Source organism: Beta vulgaris, chromosome 2, assembly GCF_026745355.1.
Source record: "Beta vulgaris subsp. vulgaris cultivar EL10 chromosome 2, EL10.2, whole genome shotgun sequence".
Taxonomy (NCBI): Eukaryota; Viridiplantae; Streptophyta; class Magnoliopsida; order Caryophyllales; family Amaranthaceae; genus Beta; species Beta vulgaris.
In genome coordinates this window covers 2,220,437-2,239,798 of record NC_079203.1, presented here as the reverse complement: position 1 = coordinate 2,239,798, position 19,362 = coordinate 2,220,437, and the positions used below count along the sequence as shown (strand labels likewise).

The window sequence follows — 19,362 nt, the reverse complement described above, 5'->3', positions numbered from 1 at the left end:
AATGAATTTTATGTGTAATTTTATTAGGAAAATACCCTTAAAATCTCCATGGAAATACATTTTTTCTCCATGGACAAGAATCTCACCCTTAAGCTTGTGTTTTTGTCTCCAAGGGGAGCAATTTTCATTACCACTCATTACCACCTACAAGGTGGTATTGGATAGGAATGAAAATTCAAGAAGGAAAGTGGACACTTTAGGATAAATTAGCATTACCATGGGAATGGACAATGATATTTTTCACAAATTTACACACAAATTCATTCCCATTAACACCATTTATGACCAACTACCAAACGGGCCGTTAAGGGTTGTCAACCCTCTTATTATTGAATTTTCATTGGTTAAGAATACATTAAAACATTATTTTTATATCACTTTTCCCCTAGAATTTTTTGCACGCGATGCGTGCTTGAATTTTTTTCAAAACAGAAACTCGATTTTCTTCGGCATAAGAGTCAAAATTTGAACATTAGACATACGAACATTAGACAAGAGCAATATTCCATTCCATCTTCTCATAGTCAATCAAATTACCAATTATCTTCAACTCCTTAACTTCATCACTCTCAATAAATCTCCCCCTCTCATCTCCATCCCACATATCACGCCATATGTCAATATGTTTCCCATTTCCCACCCTATACATAATTCCTTCCTTCACCAAACTCTTAACACTCCAAATACTCCTCCATGAGAAGCTATTAGAGTATCCCCAAACTTGCATGGAGACATCACTATTAGGGTAATATTTTGCTTTCATAACACAGCTAAGAAGTGTCCCTGCCTTACACACCTAGCAGGAATAATTATTGAACCACACACTATGCCATTGATGATGAAAGAGTATGATACTCTAAAGACACATTTCATTACCAAATTCACCCATCTGCCATCGAAACCCATAATGAGAATTAGTTTGTGCAGGAATCCCCATTCAACGCAATCATAGGCCTTGTTCATATCAAGCTTCATTGCCATAACACATGTTCTGCTTGTATTCCTTTGTTACATGGAGTGAAAAAATTTCAAAGCTATCAAAGAGTTGTCAGTGATCATACGTTCAGGCACAAAAGCATTTTGATTCTCCGTTACAATAGCAGGCAAAAAATCAACGACATCATCAGCAATATACTTTTCCATCATAATAATGGTACTATACATAGATTTCACCTATTTATACTGATGGATTTATGGAACATTAATCTTAGTCGGCGACTGTATATTCTTTCGCAAATTGGTGTACAAAGAATCAATTTTAATAATCATCACCAATTCGCACATATGACTTCTTATATCTTTGCATGCAAAGAGTTGGTAAAGTTGAGTATCCAAAATTGTGTACTCAAAATTCCCCCACCTGATTTTAAGGGATTTGTTAATCTTCACACTCTTGAAATGTTCAATGCCGGTTAAAGCTGATTATAGATGTGCCAAGTCTTAAAAAGTTAGCTATTCATGGTGTTATGGGCCGCCTAACTTTCAAGAATCTTCTCCGTCTTAGGAGATGTTCATTACGTTTGATTTAAATAGGCTTCAGTTTACCCAAAGATACATGTGAAGCCATCAAGTTTCTTGCAACTTCATCTTAGCTTGAATACCTTCACTTTGGCGGCAACGCGTGTAAGGTACACTCCAATAGTGCAGTGTCCCGCACCTAAAGTTAACAATCTTGTCTCTATAGTGCAGTGAAAAAAATATGTTTCATGCTGTTATAACTTTTTTTTTTTTATATTTTAGTTAAGTGCTCTAGTTTTTCTTTCTAGCTTTTGGCTTTGGGTTGTACAATAAGCCCGCTTACTGATTTCATTCAATTTTGAACCAAAAAAAAACATAATTTTCTTCAGAAATTCTTATTTTTTATTCCTAAATCAATGTTTATAAGTTGATTTTCTTCGGAAATTCTTAATTCTTCTTTCTAAATCAACATTTCCAAGTTGATTTTTCTTCTGATTTCACATTTGTTGTGGAATTTTTTCTTCCTACATTCAAAGATTTCTTGATTTCTGGTAAAATGACATTACAATCATATCCGACATTCAACATCTTTGCAGTCAAAAATTATGTTCAATATCCTGTTAGATAGAGTATTTGCCATTATATATAATTAATTTGTGCGTATCAAAATTGATGTGATGTCAGTCCATGATATGTTTGAGAGTTTATGTAACACCCCAAATTTATCTCTTTTGGAAAATACATTATAATATAAAACACTTGAGAAACTTATTACCGCCATGTGATAACGTTAAAGGCTTTAATATTAACTATGAAATGAACTTAAACTAATGCAGCGGAAATAACTTCTCTTTATTAATATAAACTTATATAACAATGGAAATATAAAATAAAAACTCAGACTAATAGAATTTTTTGCACGCGATGCGTGCTTGAATTTTTTTCGAAACAAAAATTCGACGATTTTCTTCGGCATAAGAGTCAAAATTTGAACATTAGACATACAGAGTATAATTGTTTTTAGTTGCAAAATTTGATTGGTTTAGTTTCTGTCACTTAAGTCTCTCACCATTCTTTATGTTTTTTTTTTTACTTTTCAAAGTTAAATTCTATGAACAAAATAGAAATTTTATTGAATTTATCAATGATTTCTAATATTATAATTTTTTAGTTGATTTTTGAATTAAGTACAGTACTTCATAAATTGTAAAGAAAAAGGACACTTTGATTTCAAGTCAATTTTTTCATAGGTTGTAGTTTGTAAGTGAATTTTTAAGTTTTTATAAAGTTTCCTCATTTTAGTGATTTGCATAACGTAAATTATGCAATTTTATAATTTTAGTTGACTTGTGAGTGATTGTTATAATTATATTTTTGAGGCATTTCAAAATATATATATACATACATACATATATATATATATATATATAATATATATATATATATATATATATATATATATTATCTTACTTGAATATTTAGAAAAAAATTATATATCATTGAAAATTTCAGAAAATGTCATTGCGAACATAATAATATTCTGGAAATGCGCGAATATTGTTAATCTAATTATGACCTATTAAGTTATTAGCGTTTTAAATTTATTTTAGTTTTCTCCATCTTTTATTTGGAGCTTCTCTTATGAGTTATCAAAAATTTATTAGATCGTAGTATTGTGTAGTTATAAGCCCATAATCGAATTCGCGCAACTTGTATGATATATATGGCACGAAATATTTTTTTTCTTGACTGTGGCTGTGGGAACCGGATATGGTAACATCTTTTTGAGGAAAAAAAAAGGAGGAATATAGTTTGCCAAATATAGGCAGCTCATAAATTTAGCAAAGTCAAAAATACAAACACTATTTTATAATTTAGAAAGAGAAGGGGACAAAATTGGCATTTCAAAAGATGACACCATTACTCCCCCCTTCCCTTATATAATAGAGATATATTCTAATGTGTCTAAGAGGGTTGGCAATCCTAAGGATTACTCAAACATTTTGCCATTATTTAATCCCTAGGCTCCTCTCTCTTCTCCCTTCTCTCTTCCTCCTTCAAATATGAGAGGTCGTTATGTTGGCAAACGAAATATGGATATTTTCATTTTTTGGGAAGTGTAAAATGAGCTTGTTATTTGGTAGACATCAAATAAACAAACCGGGGAAAATAAAACTTCTTATGAATCTCTACTTCCTACAAAATGGGGAAGCTAAATAGCTTACCTAGTCCCATATGGAAAGTTGTACTTCTCTAATCTCTTATAGACAACCAAACAACAATATTCAGTTCTCATAACTTTGATTATAATAATTGCTAATGCTATTGAACACGATGGATGTCAACCAAACAAATTACTTAGTTGGCTATAATCTTGAGATATGATACTTGAGATCTAGGGCTAAATTCTGTCTATATATCATTCGTCCTAGTGTATCTCTTTGTTACATCAAACAAAAAATGATATATACGGTAAAAAATTGAGAATAAATCTTCCCCATCACCAACCATCATTGTGCTGTAGGAAAGTTGTAAGGTCATGAAAATCAATAACCTAAATACTCATAATTGGCAGGGAAAACGGAACTTAAATTGTGGGTTATGGGTCTACAAACAAAATAATAGCTTTAAAATAGACGGAATAATACTTGGAAAGTAAGGCCTTATAGAAGCCTTAGAGAGCAAGTAAATGAAGCTCGAGGAAGAAGATAAATTGTGCGGATGGTGATTTTCTATTTTTAGGAAAATATTAAAACTATGTACTATATTATAATAAGTAAACTACTGTCATAATAAATATTACTTTTGGCATATTTTGGGAATTAAAACCCACTTTTGCATTATTCAAGGGAAAAATTCCAAGATATAAGGAATTTTGTTACAATTATAGACTCTTGACACATGCTTCATAAAATGTAAAATAGATGACTTGCTGTGACTTGTGAGTTTTGATGCATCTTTCAAACTTTAACATCAATTGAACCATAACAATGCAAGTATACTCGTAGGAGAAAAAGGTTGAACACTACAATTAGACTAGTAAAAATTAATTAAGTTCGGTTAATGATTTTTTTTATAACGAGAAATCGTACATTAATTAAAATAATAAGTACAACATAATGCTAACAACCAAATCTAAAACAAACAAACGAACCTAAATGAGCTTTAGGAGCTCTTACAACCCATAGAAAACAAAAACAACTAAAAACGATAAAGAGTCGTATGTGACGGAGGGTATCGCTAGTCAATGTTGGTGATGGTAGAGTCAAAACTTTGATGGCTGATGGCAGTTGGTAAGAGAAGCGAGTGTCGTTCACGATTCGGACAACGAACAACTAACGACGAACACTGCATCTCGCCGCATGAGTAATCTCAACAAACCGCTATTGCTTGGGATTCTGGGCTCATGATCTTTTGAAGAGTCACTTTCCTTTGTGACTCATTATACTCGCTCGATAGTATTTCGGGTTTCTCCATTAGAATGGAGAAATGCTTTTGAGTGGGCTTACTGAAAACCACCAGATTCAACTGGTGTGCCGCCTTCAGATTTGAATTTGGCAAGGCAAGGATAATGGCAAGCTAGAAAGAGAGCTAAATAAAGTGAGCTCTCGACCACTTCGCCAGTTTGTGAAACCGGAAAACAGAAATCCCAACCATGAAAAACATGCATCGCCTCGACCATGCACACAATTTGCTTGATTCACTTGTACCCACATCACATATCCAAAAAAAACCACAAATTGTACTGTAATCAATCCCCATGTCTTATCCAACCAAGTGAGTCCTAAACTTTTAAGAAGCACCACACATAATAAGAAGCAGATAACATACGACAAAAACAGATAAACATACTTAAACTTAACGCACTTAGGGAAAACTAATAACCAGGGGGAGGGGTAGGGGGAGGCCCAAAGACCGGGAGGAAGGCGAAAGGGAGGCCCGAAATGAACCAAGAGGGTGGGGATAGGGAGCCCGACGTAAAAAGAGGAGGGAGGGGACAGGTTGGCTCAACAATAAAACAAGGGAAAGAGGGGGCGGGGAGGCCTGATGTAAAATAGGGGGTGGGACAGGCAGGCCCGACCCTAAAACAAGGGGAAGAAGAGATGGGGAAGCCCAATACTCTGCAGGTGGGATCGGCGAGACGGACAACTAACACCGGGCGGGAAGAGGGTGGGGACCGACGCGACTACTAGGGTGGAGTAAACAAGCAACGACGGCGGACGACTAATAGAGAACACAAGCATGACGACAACCGAAAAACGAAAAGGGAAGTTAGGGGAAAGGGGGAGGGGATCGACGAGACGACGACCACCACCGTGCCTAGGCGGTTGTCGAGACCCAAGGGATTCTAGTTTCACTTAGGTTTCGCTGGGGAGAAGAGAGATTTTAGAGATTGTGGCACATTTAGAACATGTTAGTGGTAGAAAAAAAAGATTAATGAAAGTTTATTGTTGAAGACGTACACGAATATTTATTTTTTATCCTTTCAGTATTTTTAACTATTACATTGTTTAATATGTCTTTTTTGCTTAACAACAAGTTCAAGACAATACTTTAGTCAAAATAACTTATCCTTAACTGCTATTAGTTAGTTGTTTAGTACTTAATTAATTTATTAATAATGGGAGATGGAAGCTCTATTGCTATATGGGAAGACCCATGGATACCCTCCTTGCCTTGTTTCAAATTAATGGTACCAAATGATGATCCGGACCGACCGAAATGGGTGAGCGAGTTCATAAGCCACAACGAATGGAATATTAGCGAGTTAAACAAATGGGTGACGGAGGATGAATGCAAGGCAATATTGCAGATTCCAATTCCATTACAAAGATGTGCAGATAAATGGTCATGGCACTTCACAAAGAACGGTGAATTCTCGATGAGAAGTGCATATTTCAAAGAGCTTGATGATAGTAAAAATTCCAGAGCCTCTTCCTCAACTGATCAGAGGAAGAAAATATGGACACATCTTTGGTCTGCGAAGCTACCCACCAAAATTCGACACTTTGGGTGGCGAGCATTACATCAAGGAATAGCAGTGGGAGCAACACTCAAAAAGCGGGGATGCCAAGTGGAAAATGTATGTCCCATGTGTGGAGAGATGAATGAAACTGTAACTCATGCGCTTTTAACGTGCCAAGAAGTACATAATATGTGGAAGATATCCCCACTAAGGTTGGAGGTAGGAAGACAGGATGCGCAATCCTTTATGGATTGGGTGATTGGAGCTCGAATGCACGTCACACATACAGAGTGGTGGGAGTTATTTTGGAGCTTACTATGGGGGGTATGGCTGCGCCGTAACGCATGGGTTTTTGAAAAGAAACGGGTAGCGACCATGGATGTCATCCACAAAGCGGTGGCATTGGTGGACGAATACATAAGAGCTAATGAAGAACCAGATGTGATCTTTAGGGATGAGCAGGCTAGGGGAGAAGTTTGGAGGGCTCCAGATGTAGGAAGTTATAAGATAAATTCGGACGCTGCTATGTTCGAACCGGGCAAGGTGGGTCTGGGTGGAGTAATGAGAGACCATGTTGGAGAGGTGGTTGCTGCAACATGTATGGTAACCAATGGGAGTATGGAGGTTGAGGTAGCAGAGGCACTTGCGGCGCGCCATGCGGTTCATATAGCGATTGAATCAGGTCTGACAAACATCATTCTGGAGAGTGATAATATGAAGCTCATTAAACATTTGAAGGCAAGCATATGGGAAAATACAAGTTTTGGAAATGTTGTTGCTGACATTTTATGGTTGGGATCGTTATGTAATAGCATTAGATATAATCATGTTAGAAGAAAGGGAAACTATGTAGCTCATTGTCTTGCTAAGGCTAGTAAGGAGTATGGTAGAATGAGAGTATGGCTAGAAGAAGTTCCCGAGGAAATAGCCTCGGGTGTAATGAATGATATGCTTTATATGAATGAATAATATGCTATGCTTTGCCTGTCAAAAAAAAATTAATTTATTAATAAGGTCGTCTTAAGAATTTTGAGTCCCTTGTGCTAATTATAAAGTTGGGCCTTAAATATAAAAATATTATGTATAGATTGTAAAAATAACAAATGATGCATTCTATAAAATAATCATTATCAAAATAAAGCTCAGATTTGAACAATATGACTAAAATAAACATTTCATTTAAGACTTTTAGGCACTCTAAAAAGTGAGATCCCATATCGTAGGTCACTTGCACGCCCTGTCAAATGGGCCTTAATATGATGGTTATGTTGTGGAGAAGTCACATTAACAAGGTTACCTTTTCAAATAATGGCATATTATTTATAAAGCTTATCGATTTTTTATGTTAATTTTAAATTGTAGATAAAATAACCGCTTAATATTATTTTATTTGTTAGGCTATAACATGTTGATAATTGAAGTAATTTATTCAAATTATTTAATATGGCTTTTATTAAGTTGAAATATAGTAGAGAAATTATTGATTATTACCTTTTTCTTTTTTTTTTTATAAAAAGAAGAGCTCATTTTTTTTAATCTTGGTGAGATGAAAGACCCTACCGAACTGGTACCTTACACAAGTATAACTAGCCAGGTTTACACATAAGGGATTCCAATTATCTTGAAGTCATGAGGCCAAATCTTTACCACTAGATCAAACCTTATTTGATAAAAGAGCTCATTATTTAGAAACCATCTTTATGTTTTTTCTCTCATGGTCCTAAAAATATATAAGTCAAAAATCAAGAAAATACTACTTTATATCATATGACTTATATATCGATAGTACAAAAACTAAAGACTTTTTTTTTTTGTTGAACCATATCCGGTTTCCAAAATTCATTTTTGGATCCGACTAATCCCAATTTGAGCCGGGTCAGGCCCTACTTGGGGGGAAAACTCTCAACACATACTGCTATGTTCCCAATGCTCGAACACGAAAATCTGATTAAGCTAGAATAATTCCCTTACGGCCTTACCAGTTGATCTAAGCATGGTAAAAACTAACCGTAATGTCCAAGTACCCAACCGACCTTAGGAACATTTCATTGAAAACATTCATTTTATTTTTAGAGGAAAAAAAAAACAAAACAAACATAGAAACGAAGAAGTTCGTAACCCTAATTCTACCAATTCAATCCATAGAATTTGCTGCGATTACAAGAGAAATTCCATCTATTTCTACTAATTACAGACTACAGATTTCATTTCTATCTCAAAGAAGTTCGATATCCAGCCTCAATTCAAGTTACTTCTCGAGTAAAGAAATTCAAGGATTTTTTTCGACGATTTCAAAAAATTGAAGGTTTGTTGCAGAATCATTTTACTATACATTGTAATTTTTAAGATTCTAAGTTTGTAGTTTAGCATTAAATATTCAAGAAATTTTCAATTTAATTCACTAGTATGCGAGTTTGAGTAAGAAAATCAGATTTGAAGGTTTATTGGATTTACGCAATAGATGTTAGGGTTTTTCTGTTTATTTCACTTTAAATGCAGCTAAGCAATCGCTGAATTAGGGTTTTAGAAATTTTTGTTGGATGCTATGAATAATTAGCTTAAACCCTAGTTTTATATAAACCCTTAAGAAAATATACTTGGTTATTTATTTAGTTTGTTTACAGTGTTTGTAGATAAATGTCGAATCTGGGAGGTGGTGCCGAGGCACACGCCCGATTTAAGCAGTATGAGTATCGGGCGAATTCGAGTTTGGTGCTGACCACAGACTCACGGCCAAGGGATACCCATGAGCCTACTGGCGAGCCGGAGTCTCTGTATGGTAAGATTGATCCGAAATCGTTTGGGGATCGGGCTGCCAGGGGAAGACCTCCTGAGCTTGATGAAAAGCTGAGAAAATCTTCAAAGAAGAAGAAGGAAAGGGAGCTGCTCGCGGAGCAGGGGCCTTCTCGACAGAGCAAGAGACGCCGTCTTCAGGAGGAGAGTGTTCTGAATGTCGCTGAAGAAGGTGTTTACCAGCCGAAAACTAAGGAAACACGGGCTGCTTATGAGACTATGCTCAGTATCATCCAGCAGCAGCTAGGAGGGCAGCCACTTAATATTGTTAGTGCTGCAGCTGATGAGATTTTGGCTGTGTTGAAGAACGATGCTGCTAAGAATCCTGATAAGAAGAAGGAGATTGAGAAGTTGCTGAATCCCATCTCTACTTCTGTGTTTGAAAGCCTGGTTAATTCTGGTAAGATGATTACTGACTATCAAGAGCTTGGTGAGGCTGTCCCGTCCGCCAATGGGGATGGTCTTGATAATGAAGTGGGTGTTGCGGTGGAGTTTGAGGAGAATGACGACGATGATGATGAAAGTGATTATGGTTCAGTGCCAGATGATGATGAAGAGGATGAAGATCTTGCTGAATCCGGTTCAGCAGGTGCTATGCAAATGGGCGGGATTGGTGATGAAGATATGCCTGATGCGGATGAGGCTATGAACCTTAATGTTCAGGACATTGATGCGTATTGGCTTCAGAGGAAGATTTCTCATGCATATGATCAGCAGCTTGATGCACAACAGTGCCAGAATCTCGCTGAAGAAGCTCTCAAGTTACTTGCCGAAGGAGAGGATAGGGAGATTGAGAATGCACTTTTGAACCGCCTTGACTATGATAGGTTCAACCTCGTCAGATTCCTTGTACGAAACAGGCGGAAAATTGTGTGGTGTACTCGTCTGGCTCGTGCTGAAGATCAGGAAGAGCGGAAAAGAATTGAAGAAGAAATGATGGAATCTGGTGCAGATTCGGTAGCCATCCTAGAGCAGCTGCATGCCACCAGGGCTACTGCGAAGGAGAGGCAGAAGAATTTGGAGAAGAGTATAAGAGAGGAAGCTCGCCGTTTGAAGGATGAAAATGTTGTTGATGGGGACCGGGGTCGAAGAGGATTGACCGACAGAGATGCTGATAGTGGTTGGCTGAATGGTCAGCGCCAAGTGCTTGATCTGGATAGCCTTGCTTTTCAACAGGGTGGTCGTTTCATGGCGAATAAGAAAACAACACTGCCAGATGGATCCTTCCGGACTCCGGCTAAAGGATATGAGGAAGTTCATATTCCTGCATTGAAGCCCAAACCCCTTGAGAAGGGTGAAGAACTTGTGAAGATATCTGCAATACCAGATTGGGCGCAACCAGCTTTCGAGGGAATGACACAGCTAAATAGGGTGCAGAGTAAAGTTTATCAAACTGCGCTCTTTTCAGCTGAAAACATACTTCTCTGTGCTCCCACTGGTGCGGGGAAGACTAATGTTGCTGTCCTTACCATAATGCAGCAGATCGCGTTGAATAGGGCATCAGATGGATCATTTGACCACAGCAGTTATAAGATTGTATATGTGGCTCCGATGAAAGCTCTTGTGGCTGAAGTGGTTGGCAATCTGTCAAATCGGTTGCAGCATTATGGTGTGAACGTGAAAGAGCTGAGTGGAGATCAGACATTAACGCGGCAACAGATAGATGAAACTCAGATAATTGTTACAACTCCTGAGAAATGGGATATCATAACAAGGAAGTCAGGTGATAGAACATATACTCAGCTTGTCAAACTTCTCATTATTGATGAGATACATCTGCTCCATGACAACAGAGGCCCTGTGCTGGAAAGTATAGTTGCGAGGACTGTAAGGCAAATTGAAACAACAAAAGAGAACATTCGATTAGTCGGATTATCAGCCACCCTTCCTAACTATGAGGATGTGGCATTATTCTTGAGGGTTGACGTAGAAAAGGGGCTATTCTACTTTGACAACAGCTATAGACCTTGCCCACTTGCACAACAGTATATTGGAATTAATGTGAAAAAGCCGCTGCAGAGGTTCCAGTTGATGAATGAGATTTGCTATGAGAAGGTGATGGCTGTGGCTGGAAAACACCAAGTTCTCGTTTTTGTCCACTCAAGGAAAGAGACAGCAAAGACTGCTCGTGCAATAAGGGATTTAGCTTTGGCTAATGATACCCTTGGTAGATTTTTGAAAGAGGACAGTGCTAGTCGTGAAATCCTTCACGATCACACTGATCTGGTCAAGAATAATGATCTCAAAGACCTCTTACCGTACGGCTTCGCAATTCATAATGCTGGGATGGCAAGGGCTGATCGCCAGCTTGTGGAGGAGCTGTTTGGTGATGGTCATGTGCAAGTCTTAGTTTCTACAGCAACCCTTGCTTGGGGAGTAAATTTGCCTGCACACACTGTGATTATTAAAGGAACCCAGATTTATAATCCCGAAAAGGGAGCTTGGACGGAGTTGAGTCCTCTGGATGTCATGCAGATGCTTGGTCGTGCTGGTAGACCACAGTATGATACGTATGGGGAGGGGATAATCATTACTGGCCATACTGAATTGCAATTCTATCTTTCTTTGATGAATCAGCAGCTTCCTATTGAAAGTCAGTTTATCTCAAGGTTGGCTGATCAGTTAAATGCAGAAATTGTTCTTGGTACTGTGCAAAATGCCAGAGAAGCCCTCAATTGGATCGGTTACACTTATCTTTACATTCGAATGCTGCGTAATCCAACTTTGTATGGCTTAGCACCTGATGTGCTCGACAAGGATCTTACACTGGAAGAGAGGAGAGCTGACCTGGTATGTCTTTAATCTATTTCATAATTGTTCTTTTTTCGTGTTCCTGTTTGCTGCTATATGTGTTTTTTATTCTATCCTATCATTCGTATCTGAACTCGCTATTCTTTTGTTTTAGTTGTCGACAATGGTCACTAGAATTGATGTTTGATTCCATTGAAATTGTCCAGTAATGGTAGTATACACAATCATGTGCACTCTTGGATACCTCTTGCTAATATAGGAGGTGGGAGAAAACTTTTATTTTTCGAAAATCTGCAAAGATACCAGAACAGATGATTGTGCAGTTGGCAGATTGTGCGATTCCCAACATGTGCTTGTAAGGGAAAATGGGAAGTTTAGAACAGAAAGAGCTTAGATAGTTCATATAATACTCTTTGGCCTTTTATTGTCCTGTGGACCCACAGCTCCTTTAGATGTGGTAAAATTTTTAAATTTTCCGCTATTAATTTTTGTAATGAGAATTTCAAACTGATAATATGTTTGACTTGTAGGATGTTGGAACCTTTGTCTCTCTTTGATTTCCAGGGTTAATTAGGGTGCAAATGGAGTTGTTCAAGGTTGGAATTTTGAGTTCCCATGGACTTTGTAGTGTTTAAAACAAGATGTTTGGACCAAACTCTGGTGTTTGTATTCAGTTGATTGTCTTTGTTGAAATTGTTTTTTTTTTCTCACGGGACTGTTTGGAAGATAGACCTGAAAAATCTTATTTCAATTCTTTGTCGAAGTGAAAAGTTCAAGAGTTATAGTGGGCAAACTTGTCCAGAATATCCTAGTGCCTTATTTCTCTGGAGCAGGGTATTAAACTTATCCTCCTACTAGTCCTATTCCTAGTACGAAATTTCACCTATATGAGCAATTAGATGCACTTCCAAGATTTATCTATATAAATGGCCATCAGACTTTCCACACCTTTCAGTAAGGACCAAAAACAATGTCTACGTATCTGATGGGGATATCCTTCTATTTGAAACAAAGAGCACACTTTTCTGAATATGAATTAGGTTTTGAGTCTGACCTTGTGTAGACCTTGATTGAAAGTATACTAAATATCTTATTGTTGTTTCAAGACTCTTACACAAGAATTAAGGAGGATCTCATTCAGTCAATTGCTTTTGCCAAAACAAAAATCGGAAACAGATATTTGGTATGCGCCCATTGTGGCAAAATATAGCACTTAAAAGATGTCCATGGCAACATTGATTTTATATTTCGTACGGGCACATAAACTAAATGCTGATCTTTTACGTTGTCTGCGCTGTTGAGCACAAATTGGATGATATAATTTTTTATTGTACTGTTCTAAGGCTGGTGGTTTCCTACTTTCCTTCAAGCAACCCAACTACCCAAGGTCACCTTTTGTCCTGAAATTACTACTTTTTCTGAGACCACATAGTATTTACGCTTATGACTTGTTGCTAGGAATCACGATGCTCTTTTAGTTGCCTAGCTAATGTTATTCTGTTATTTTCAGATTCATTCTGCGGCAACTATTTTGGACAAAAATAACTTGGTAAAATATGATCGTAAGAGTGGTTACTTCCAGGTCACTGACTTGGGAAGGATTGCGAGTTATTATTACATTACACATGGGACAATATGCACTTACAATGAGCACTTGAAGCCAACCATGGGTGACATTGAACTCTGTCGGTTATTCTCCCTCAGTGAGGAGTTTAAATATGTTACAGTAAGGCAAGATGAGAAGGTGGAACTAGCTAAGCTTTTGGATCGGGTTCCGATTCCTATCAAAGAGAGCTTGGAAGAGCCTAGTGCTAAGATAAATGTTTTACTTCAAGCATATATTTCACAGTTGAAGCTTGAAGGCCTGTCTCTAACATCAGACATGGTTTATATAACACAGGTATGCTGCTTTGCGGATTAGGTGAACTATATCCAATTTTTGTTACTTCCAGGTGTGGTTTAAATTTACTTACAATTTATTTTTCCATTGGTTCAGAGCGCAGCACGTCTCATAAGAGCACTTTTTGAGATAGTCTTGAAAAGAGGATGGGCCCAATTGGCAGAGAAGGCATTGAACTTGTGCAAAATGGTTCAGAAGAGGATGTGGAGCGTCCAGACACCACTTCGTCAGTTCACTGGCATTTCTCATGACACCCTAATGAAATTGGAGAAGAAGGAACTGGCCTGGGAAAGGTACTATGATCTTTCCTCTCAAGAACTTGGAGAACTTATAAGACAACCGAAGATGGGAAGGACTCTTCATAAGTTCATCCATCAGTTTCCAAAGCTTAACCTTGCAGCACATGTACAACCAATTACCCGTTCTGTTTTGGGCGTGGAACTTACAATTACACCTGACTTCCAGTGGGATGACAAGATTCATGGATATGTGGAACCTTTTTGGGTTATTGTGGAGGATAATGATGGTGAATACATTCTTCATCATGAGTACTTCATGTTGAAGAAGCAGTATATTGATGAGGATCATACCCTGAATTTCACTGTGCCAATTTCCGAGCCTTTGCCGCCACAATATTTTATTCTTCTTGTTTCTGATAGATGGTTGGGATCTCAGACCGTTCTGCCCGTTTCTTTCAGGCATCTTATTTTGCCTGAGAAGTATCCTCCACCAACAGAGTTGTTGGACTTGCAACCTTTACCTGTGACTGCATTGAGAAATCCTTCTTACGAATCTCTGTATCAGGAATTCAGGCACTTCAATCCTGTTCAGACTCAGGTTTTCACAGTTCTGTACAACACAGATGATAATGTTCTAGTTGCAGCACCAACTGGTAGTGGAAAGACCATATGCGCTGAGTTTGCGATCTTGCGGAATCACCAAAAAGGTCCTGATAGTGTAATGCGTGTTGTCTATATAGCACCCATTGAAGCTCTTGCGAAGGAACGCTATCGTGATTGGGAGAGGAAATTTGCAAGAGGTCTTGATTTGAGAGTGGTGGAACTTACAGGTGAGACAGCAACAGACTTGAAGTTACTTGAGAAAGGGCAGATAATTATAAGTACTCCTGAGAAATGGGACGCTTTGTCTCGGCGCTGGAAACAAAGAAAATATGTTCAGCAAGTCAGCCTTTTCATCATTGATGAGCTCCACCTAATTGGTGGTCAAGGCGGCCCCGTGTTGGAGGTGATTGTCTCAAGGATGAGATACATAGCTAGTCAAGTGGAGAACAAGATCCGGATTGTGGCTTTATCAACTTCTCTTGCTAATGCCAAGGATCTTGGTGAATGGATAGGTGCTACATCTCATGGTCTGTTCAATTTCCCACCTGGTGTTCGTCCGGTGCCTTTGGAGATTCACATTCAGGGAGTAGATATTGCTAATTTTGAGGCAAGAATGCAGGCTATGACCAAGCCAACCTACACTGCTATTTCCCTTCATGCTAAGAATGGGAAACCTGCTATAGTATATGTTCCAACTAGGAAGCATGCCTCACTCACTGCTGTTGATCTTGTTACATATGCTAGTGCAGACAGTGGAGAGAAGCCAATATTTTTGCTGCATTCGTTGGAGGAGTTGCAGCCTTTTACTGATAAGATAAAAGATTCTACGCTAAAGACCACACTTGGCTATGGTGTGGGCTTTTTGCATGAAGGGCTGATTAGCACTGATAAAGAGATCGTATCACAGTTATTCGAAGCTGGATGGATTCAAGTTTGTGTTATGACAAGTTCAATGTGTTGGGGAGTGCCTCTGTTGGCTCACTTAGTGGTTGTCATGGGAACCCAGTACTATGATGGGAAAGAAAATGCTCATACTGACTATCCAGTGACTGATCTGTTGCAGATGATGGGTCATGCTAGTAGGCCTTTGGTTGATAAGTCTGGGAAGTGTGTTATCCTCTGCCATGCTCCACGAAAGGAATACTACAAGAAGTTCTTGTATGAAGCATTTCCTGTAGAAAGCCATTTACACCACTTTATACATGATAATCTGAATGCGGAAATTGTAGTTGGAGTAATCGAGAATAAGCAAGATGCTGTGGATTATCTTACATGGACGTTCATGTACAGGAGGCTCGCTCAGAATCCTAATTACTACAATCTCCAGGGTGTGAGCCATAGGCATTTATCAGATTATCTCTCGGAGCTTGTCGAAAACACACTGAGTGATCTTGAGGCAAGTAAATGTGTGGCCATTGAAGATGACATGGATCTCTCTCCTTTGAACCTTGGCATGATTGCATCATATTACTACATCAGTTACACTACGATCGAGCGTTTTAGTTCTTCCTTGACTTCCAAAACAAAGTTGAAGGGTCTCCTCGAGATTCTTGCTTCAGCGTCAGAGTATTCGCAACTTCCAGTACGACCCGGGGAGGACGATGTGATCCGAAAGATGATCCACCACCAAAGATTTTCTTTTGAAAATCCGAAATACACAGATCCACATGTTAAAGCAAATGTGCTACTGCAAGCCCACTTTTCAAGGCATCCGCTTGGTGGTAATTTGGCTGCTGATCAGCGTGAAGTGCTTCTTTCAGCCAGTAGATTGCTTCAGGCTATGGTTGATGTTATTTCCAGCAATGGGTGGCTAAATCTTGCTCTTCTTGCTATGGAGGTAAGCCAGATGGTGACACAGGGTATGTGGGAGCGAGATTCCATGCTATTGCAGCTGCCACATTTTTCAAAGGAGTTAGCTAAGAGATGCCAAGAAAACCCGGACAAGCCCATTGAGACTGTATTTGACCTGGTGGAGATGGAGGACAACGAGAGGCGGGAGCTTCTGCAGATGTCTGATTCACAGTTGCTGGATATAGCGCGTTTTTGTAATCGTTTCCCAAACATTGATATGACTTATGAGGTGGTCGAAAGCGATAACATAGGTGCTGGTGATGATGTTACATTGGTGGTTACTCTCGAACGAGATCTCGAAGGGAGGTCAGAAGTAGGCCCTGTTGATGCTCTTAGATACCCTAAAGCAAAAGAAGAAGGCTGGTGGTTGGTAGTGGGTGACACTAAGAGCAACCAGCTCTTAGCTATCAAGAGGGTAACGTTGCAAAGGAAATCAAAAGTCAAGCTGGATTTTGTGGCACCTGCTGAAGTTGGAAAGAAGACTTATACTTTGTATTACATGTGTGATTCATATTTGGGATGCGATCAGGAGTATACCTTTGGAATTGATGTCAAAGATGCTGGAGCACCTGACGATGACAGTGGAAAGGAGTGATGATGCATTTATTACAATGGCTGTCTGAGCAGCATGTGGCTGATCATCCTGTCAATATTAGGATAGCCTGCCTCTTTTATAGAATCACTTAGTATGTCTCTTTTCGAATATTTTGTAGCTTATTTCATGATTTTGCTCGATTAAGTTTTTTCCGAGGTATGCTGGTGCTCATCAGATTCTCTTTAAACTTGTGATTATTGTGTTTTCAGGGACATGCTGCATATTTGCTGCATTGTAAGTCTAAAATACAGACGCAGTTGCTATATTGGCTGCATTATAACTCTAAGCTCTGGCGACGGCAGTGCTCTAAAGTTAAACACCCTCATATATGTTCACAGATAATGACAAAAACACTACTGTTTCTTCATGGCTCCCAAATTTGGTAATGTTAAGTCATTTACCTTAATGTTTTGTTTGCTTTCTTCTTTTGCATTTTCTTAACACAAGTCTCCTTTATTTTGCTGTCTTATTTCTTCATTCGAGTTATGTTTTTTTCTACGGGAATCAACTTCTAAGTGTTATGGCTATGTCAAAAGGAGAACTGAATCGGTGAATTTTTTTGGCTTACTGAGTTGTAAGTATCACCATTTGTACAGCACCTCCCTTGAGAGCTTTCTCATTTGCTATTTGCATGGCTCCATGAACCTACATCTAATTTCTATAACTTATATGATAAATCGAATGTATACATTGACATAAATCTAACAAAATTAATGCATTATTGAAGTTTTTATATTAAATGATGGTAACAATTTGCTGTTAAAGTTTATAAGATTTGACTTTGGAACAACCATTAGGGAAGTCTATTGAGGGACAGAGAGATTGGTTTAACTTACCAATTATAATCTTGACCAGATTTTGCTGTGAACCTGAGATTGAAGAAGAATACGGCTAACACCAAACTCTTCTGTGGTTAAAAGAGGAACGGATTGGGGGCCCACACAAATGCAATTACTAAAATACCCTTGTATCATCATATTTGGTACAAATAATTTTGGTATTTATCCTATATTTATTGAAGCATACATGATGAATTAGTTATGTAGTGTTAGTTTGCTTTTCTAGGGTGTAATTTGAGTTTTATTTAATGTAAATTTTTTCGATGTTCAAAGAAAAAGAGTATGTGGTTGTGTATTGTTGTCCTTTTGATGCAACTCAAGCTTGATTTTTGGTTCTTGTTTGAACTACAAGTAGCTCCGAATGCTATATAGATTTATTGAAGCTTTCTTCAAGGAGCTTCACCTTTACCCGAATGTGATTCGTGTACTCTTGTTTTGCCATGGATTCTTCCTATAGGAATGATAGGAACTTCAATGTGGGGATGGTGCATCTACCTCTTTAAATTTTTAGAAATTCTGTATATATTAGCATTAATAATCATCACATAGACGTAAGTTAAATGTACTAGCAATACATAGTCCCAAATCTTGAATGATTCGAAAAATTAACTATACATACATTTAGGTGTTGTTTGGTTGGAAGCTATTTCCCTTGGAAATACAAATTCCTAGGAAATGCATTATGGGTATTGTGTTTGGTTGGAGGGAAATGGGAGAAGCATAGGAAATACAAATTCCAAGGGAAATAGAATTTCCCATGAAACATGGGAAATAACTCACCAAGCCCCCCTTGGTGAGTAATTTCCTAGGAAATGCAATTTCCTATGGTGTCAACCAAACAATTTTTTCTAATTCCTAGGAAATTAACAAGGGAAAGAATTTCCCATGAAATGTAAATTCCCATGGGAAATTACTTCCCATGTGAACCAAACGAGACCTTAGAGTTTCAAAAACTCTCTCGCCCCCGAAAACCCTAGTAGCCAAACAAAAGCCCTAACAGCTGCCACACCACCCTAGCAGGCTCGCTGGTCGACCGCTCTTTCGGTTGCCGACGAGCCTATCTTCAGTACTATAGCATAGGTAGAGACTAGAGTGTTTTGTCTTTGTTTTACGTTGGTTTTTTGTGCGTCGAAGTGAGGGCCTTCATCGGTGATTTCTGGTCTAGGCACCTGCTTCCCTGGCTGGTAGCCGGTATCCCCCCTCCCCCTCTTACTCCTCTTACTTCCCATGCCCTAGTCCTTTTTTTGGTTGGGTTCTCCTTCCCCCATCCCTTGTTAAGTGGTGTTTGGCCGCATGAGTTTGCTTTTCGGGTCGTCGCCGTCGACGGGTTGGTATCCCTCTCCCCTTGTTTGTGGTTTCGGTAGTTT

At 38.4% G+C, this 19,362-nt stretch overlaps 1 protein-coding gene across 3 annotated transcripts; it reads left to right on the top strand.

Moving 5' to 3' along the window:
* The first annotated feature begins 8,466 nt into the window (after positions 1-8,466).
* LOC104887731 (DExH-box ATP-dependent RNA helicase DExH12) lies at positions 8,467-18,298 on the top strand. 3 transcript variants are annotated; one of them, XR_789381.4, is made up of 5 exons: positions 8,467-8,729; positions 9,049-12,007; positions 13,479-13,868; positions 13,965-17,247; positions 17,366-18,298. XR_789381.4 is itself a non-coding variant. In XM_010672454.4 (4 exons), the coding sequence occupies exons 2-4, from the start codon at positions 9,062-9,064 to the stop codon at positions 17,154-17,156; spliced, it is 6,528 nt and encodes a 2,175-aa protein (XP_010670756.2). In that variant the 5' UTR covers positions 8,467-8,729; positions 9,049-9,061; the 3' UTR covers positions 17,157-18,298. The 3 variants fall into 3 exon arrangements, 2 of the variants coding, with proteins under 2 accessions (XP_010670756.2, XP_057248404.1); XM_010672454.4 differs by having other exon boundaries at positions 13,965-18,298; XM_057392421.1 differs by having other exon boundaries at positions 8,467-8,759; positions 13,965-18,298.
* The last annotated feature ends 1,064 nt before the right edge of the window (positions 18,299-19,362 follow it).

Bases quoted from the DNA above. Each gene is read 5' to 3' on its own strand.
- LOC104887731 (XM_010672454.4), top strand. From the start codon at position 9,062: ATGTCGAATCTGGGAGGTGGTGCCGAGGCACACGCCCGATTTAAGCAG. The intron at 12,008-13,478 runs GTATGTCTTTAA...TGTTATTTTCAG, and splicing joins AAGAGAGGAGAGCTGACCTG to ATTCATTCTGCGGCAACTAT. The intron at 13,869-13,964 runs GTATGCTGCTTT...CCATTGGTTCAG, and splicing joins ACATGGTTTATATAACACAG to AGCGCAGCACGTCTCATAAG.